The sequence below is a fragment of the Crocodylus porosus genome, unplaced genomic scaffold (assembly GCF_001723895.1).
Source record: "Crocodylus porosus isolate Cpor-Errol unplaced genomic scaffold, CroPor_comp1, whole genome shotgun sequence".
Lineage (NCBI taxonomy): Eukaryota > Metazoa > Chordata > Crocodylia > Crocodylidae > Crocodylus > Crocodylus porosus.
The window spans coordinates 1102693-1107512 of NW_017728904.1; the positions used below are offsets into that span (position 1 = coordinate 1102693).

The 4820-nt window shown below is 65.6% G+C and overlaps 1 protein-coding gene and 1 long non-coding RNA gene across 5 annotated transcripts in view; one reads left to right on the plus strand and one right to left on the minus strand.

Annotated features, from left to right (window-relative positions):
• Positions 1–4820, minus strand: part of LOC109324788 — an 8191-nt gene that overhangs the window by 1568 nt on the left and 1803 nt on the right. The window lies entirely within an intron of this gene.
• On the plus strand, positions 16–4643 carry FLAD1 (flavin adenine dinucleotide synthetase 1). 4 transcript variants are annotated; one of them, XR_002105002.1, is made up of 8 exons: positions 16–278; positions 629–1388; positions 1799–1946; positions 2116–2214; positions 2337–2526; positions 3143–3216; positions 3429–4404; positions 4555–4641. XR_002105002.1 is itself a non-coding variant. In XM_019556816.1 (8 exons), the coding sequence occupies exons 1-7, from the start codon at positions 132–134 to the stop codon at positions 3562–3564; spliced, it is 1554 nt and encodes a 517-aa protein (XP_019412361.1). In that variant the 5' UTR covers positions 16–131; the 3' UTR covers positions 3565–3573; positions 4555–4643. The 4 variants fall into 4 exon arrangements, 2 of the variants coding, with proteins under 2 accessions (XP_019412361.1, XP_019412360.1); XR_002105003.1 differs by having other exon boundaries at positions 3429–3769; positions 4555–4622; XM_019556816.1 differs by having other exon boundaries at positions 3429–3573; positions 4555–4643.

Here is a 4820-nt window from a genome sequence, read left to right on the forward strand (position 1 = left end):
CCGGCTCCGGGGAGGGCGGCTGCTAGGCCCCGGGCGCCTGGTGCTCTCCCCGCCGGCCCTTCGAGGTGACCCCGTTAACTGGCTGCCGCCCGCGCCCGGGCAGGTGCCGGCGGCTGCTCGGGGCTGTGTGCATGCGCTGGGGTCTGCGCGTGGGGCGGGGCCTCCTGCTCGCCGCGCGGGATAGGCGCCCACGAGCCATGGCCGCTCGGAGCAGCGCCCCCGCCGCGGGCAGCGCCGTCACTGCCGGCATCATCGTCATCGGCGACGAGATCCTGAAGGTGCGCCGGGCCCGGCCGCCTCCCGCTCCGCGGCCGCTTCCCCGTCGGGCTCGGAGACCGGGACTGTGGGCCGTGCTCCCTCGGGTGGAGGTGCCCCGCTGCCCAGGCAGAGGCACTCGTGCTGAAAGCAGCCGGCCTCAGGGCTTCGTTCTGATGTCCCATCAGGGACAGGGATCCTGCCCCTCTGACCCTGACCCGCTCACACGGCAGAGCTGGGCCAGGAGCCCCTCATCCCAACGCTCATTGCGGCCGAGGGGGCCCCACTTCGGTCTCTGTGTCGAGAGCGTGACCCCAGAGTCTGCTGTCTCCAGGCCCTGGTGTGTAAGTGCTTCAACTTCCTGCCTCCCCAGGGACACACCCAGGACACGAACTCCTTCTTCATGTGCAAGAAGCTGCGCTCGCTGGGGGTGAAGGTGGAGCGGATCTCGGTGGTCCCTGATGACGTGGATGCCATTGCAGGCGAAATCACCTCCTTCGCCGCCAGGTTCACCTACGTCCTGACCTCGGGGGGCATTGGTCCCACCCATGATGATGTCACCTTTGAGGCAGTGGCCCAGGCCTTTGGGGAGCGGGTCGTCCCCCACCCGCAGCTGGTGGCCCTGGTGCACAAGTTTTTTGGCAAGACTGACCCAGAGTGCCCTGAGATGAAGCTGGCTTGTGTGCCCGAATCCTCGCGACTGAACTATGGCACGGACCACCGCACGGGTGCTGCTGCCAAATACCCACTGGTCAGCGTGCGCAATGTCTACCTCTTCCCAGGCATCCCAGCACTGATGGAGCGGGCGCTGGAGGGGCTCAATCACCTCTTTTGCAACGAGCAGACCCGCTTCTACTCTCGGGAGATCTACGTGGGGGCCGACGAGACCTGCATTGCAGCCGTGCTCAGCCAGGCGCAGGCCAGCTTCGGGAGTCTCACTAGCTTGGGCTCCTACCCAGACTGGACGAGCAATTACTACCGTGTGAAGCTGACCCTGGACTCGGAGTCAGAGCAGCACCTGGAAGAAGCCTACCGCTTCCTGATGGAGCGGCTGCCCGCAGACACCGTGGTGCCCCTAGTCACGGACCCTGTGGCGCAGGCGGCCGTGGTGGTGTACGCTCTGGCTGAGTCTGGTATGAGGCTGGGGTCCAGGCTCCTTCCTGATGCCTCTTGGGGGAGGGGGCAGCCTGGCTCTGCAGGGCCATAAGTGGGGTGGAGATGCTGCTGGTTGCTGCACTGACCTGTGGCTGAGGCTTGGGGTGGGACCGTCTCCTAGCACAGGGGCTGCCTCCGTGCGGCACTGGGCTGGGGGCTCCGTGGCTTGGTTTTGGCTCACAATGGGGCTGAGACCTGCCTTCTGCTCCAACGGGACACAGGGGTCTCTGTGTATGTGCAGCACTGGTGTGATGGGAAGCCTGCAAGGGCTGATGTGCTTCCTTCGACCTGGGGGCCAGTGTGCAGGAGCTGCCTCCCCTCTGGCAAGCGAGGGCTGCCCTGGCCAGGTCCCAGTGCCCTGATGCATGCTCCCCCCTCCCCCCAGCAGGTTCTGCTCTGGGCCAGAAGGTGGCGGCAGCGCTGCGGACCATTGAGGAGGCCCTGGACCGCTTTGGCCTGGACAGGGTCTGCGCTGGCTTCAATGGGGGCAAGGACTGCACGGCCCTGCTGCACCTGTTCCATGCTGCCACACAGAGGTACCACAGCTGCCCGTGGGGAACGGGGCTGGTGCAGCGTGCGGAGGAGAGTGGTGCCTAGTGGGTAGAGGCAGAAGAACCCAGAAGCACTGGGGTGCCATGTCTCACTTGTGCAGGATTTCCTGGGGGCTCTGCAAGCCTTCCTGATGCAGATGTTGTCCCTCCACAGGCGATACCCAGCGTTTGTGGAGCAGCTGCAGGTTCTCTACATCCGCATCCCATCCCCCTTCCCTGAGATGGAGCAGTTCATCCAGGCCACCACCCACAGGTTGGGAGGTGTGGGTTGGAGGGATCTTTGGGGCCATTCCCATGTCCCCCCTGCAACGGGTGAGGCAATGAGCTCAGGGAGCCCCTGAGCCAGGCCCTGCCATGTCTTTACCCTGGGCGCAGGTACAATCTCCGGCTACACGTGCTGCAGGGCGACATCCAGCAGGCCCTGGCCAAGCTGCGGGTGCAGCACCCTGAGCTGGAGGCTGTCCTGATGGGCACACGCCGAACTGACCCCTACTCCTGCACACTGATGCCCATGTGCATGACTGACCCCGGCTGGCCCCCGTACATGCGAGTGAACCCCCTGCTGGTGCGTCACAGCTACTGGACGCCTGGGTTCTGCCCCGGCTCTTGGAGGGTCGGGTGGGTGGCTGGCAGGTTGGAGGGCTCTGTGCCCAGCTCAGGGAAAGGGATGGGGTCGAACACGGAGCTCTGGGAGCCCGGATGCCTGGGTTTTGCCCCAGGTCTGAGGGGGCAGTGGGGTCAAGCACAGAGGTCAGGAGTCCTGGATCCCCCAGGGAGGGGCTGGGAAGTGGGGGTCTGAGGATCCCTCCACCACTGCTACAGGGCTGCTTCTTCCTGTGCAGAGGACCCCTGCCCCTGAGCTAGATTGCTGCAGACTGTGTCCCTCCACTCCCACAACTGCATTCCTGGGCCTCCTGTCCTGGTGGCTGGGGGAGGAGATGAGTCCCAAGATACATGGGCCAGTGCTTCGCTCCCTGCTGTGCGCCCCCGCCTCCAGCTGGCTGGCAGCCCTGAGGCCAGGAGCCTGGGCAGGGACAGGCCCTTCCTGCTGCCTGGGAAGCAAGAGGAGCTGGGCTCTGCCCTGGCCAGACCCGAGCATGGGGGTATAGGGCCAATGACAGCTCCATGGGCTCAGCCTTTACAACGGCACTCTGATCTGCTCCACTCCCCTCTTCCCCCAGGACTGGACATACCGGGACATCTGGGAGTTCCTGCGCACACTCTTCATCCCCTACTGCATCCTCTATGACAAGGGGTGAGCACAGTGCTGGCCTCGGCTCCCTGCCTGTGCCCCCGGCACTCAGGGCAGGGGGTGGGCTATGCATTGTCCCAGCTGGTGAGGGGTGGGATGCATGGGGCAGGTTACCAAGCCCCAGCAAGGGGGCTAGGAGCTGCCCCTGCTGTGGTGTGGAGGGGGGTGGGCTGGCTCAGTGTCTTCCTCACATCTCCCCCTCTCCGCTCTTGCAGCTACACCTCCCTGGGGAGCATGAGCAACACACAGAAGAACCCGGCGCTGCGCTTCACCAATGCCCTGGGCAGGGAGAGCTACCACCCAGCCTACCTGCTGGAGAACGAGGAGGATGAGCGCACCTCCCGCCAGTGACAGGCGCAGGTGCTGGGCCCCCTGCCTCTGCTGTGTGCTGGCCCCTTGGGGCATGGTCTTATCCTGGCACTGCAGCTGCTGCCCCATCCAGGCCCTGGAGGGAGCAGGTGCATGTCCCTGGCTCAGGGCAGGGTGCACAGTCCCCTGTGGCACTGGCTTCGGGTGCCCCAGGTGCTGTCCCTGGGCAGAAGGGTTGAGCCAGCAGGTGAGAAGAAACCTGCTTCTCTCAACCTACAGCAGCCCCAGCTCCCCCAGGGGGAAGGGGACAGAGTCTGACTCTCCTGGGAGCCAGAGGGAGGATGCCTGGGCCGGACCCACTTGGCTCCAGCCCCACACAGCAAGTGTGGGCTGCCTGGGGGTGACCGCAGCTGCCCTGGCACCTGCCCTGCCCCCACTCAGCAGTGGCACCCCTCCCCCACAGGGCTGGTTGTTGCCCGTTAAGCTGTGGAGAATGTGACTGCAGCTTCCAGCACTTGCGCTGAGCCGCACTGGCTGTCACGTGCCTGCCAGTGGCAGACACAGCTGATCACTGGCCATGCACCTCCTGGAGTGCCTCCTGGCCCCAGGGCCCCGGGCCCTCCTGGTGCAGCCGGGGCCCTACCCCCTGTGGCGGTCGGCTCGGGCTGTGGCACTGCCGGGGCCCCCCACCAAGCGCTTTGTGGGCCTCCCCCTGGGCTGCTGGTTGCTGCGCCTGCTGCGCCAGTGTGTCTATGCCCTGCTGTGTTGCTGGTGCATCCATGAGCTGCTGGACTAGGCCCTACGTGCCCTGGCTTTTGGACCTGGAGCTGAGGCCTAGCTCTATCCCACCACATTTGGTGGGGGGACCTGAGCCCAGAGCAGGTGAGCATGGGGAGGACTGGCCTCTGTGCTGGGAACCTAGGAGTCCTGGGCAGCCCTAGGGGAGGGGGAGGGAGAGGCTGCCCCTGGCCTGAGGCACGTTCCTGCTGCCAGTGGGCTCTTTCTCCAGGCTCCTTCTCTTCCCTCCTGCAGGAAGCCTGGAGTGGACGCCCAGCGCGGCAGTGTCCCAGTGGGGTGGAAGGACCTGGCGTGCGGCCCCAGCTCCCCAATAAAGAGCCCTGAGTGCCCTTCCTGCGTGTGAACTGCTACGTGGTGGGGGGTTAAAGGAGGGCCCTGGGTTTTCCACGCTCCTGCTGTTTATCCGGGTTCCTTCCTGTGCTTGTACCAGTGGCTGTAGCCTCCCCCGAGGGGCCCCCAGCCTAGGGCCGGTCCTCTGGGCTTTGCACTGCCCCAGCCCC

Excerpts from the sequence above, each read along its gene's own strand:
- FLAD1 (XM_019556816.1), top strand. The coding sequence starts at position 132 with ATGCGCTGGGGTCTGCGCGTGGGGCGGGGCCTCCTGCTCGCCGCGCGG. Across the intron at positions 1,389-1,798 it reads GTACGCTCTGGCTGAGTCTG|GTTCTGCTCTGGGCCAGAAG; the intron begins GTATGAGGCTGG and ends TCCCCCCAGCAG. Across the intron at positions 2,527-3,142 it reads TGCGAGTGAACCCCCTGCTG|GACTGGACATACCGGGACAT; the intron begins GTGCGTCACAGC and ends CTCTTCCCCCAG.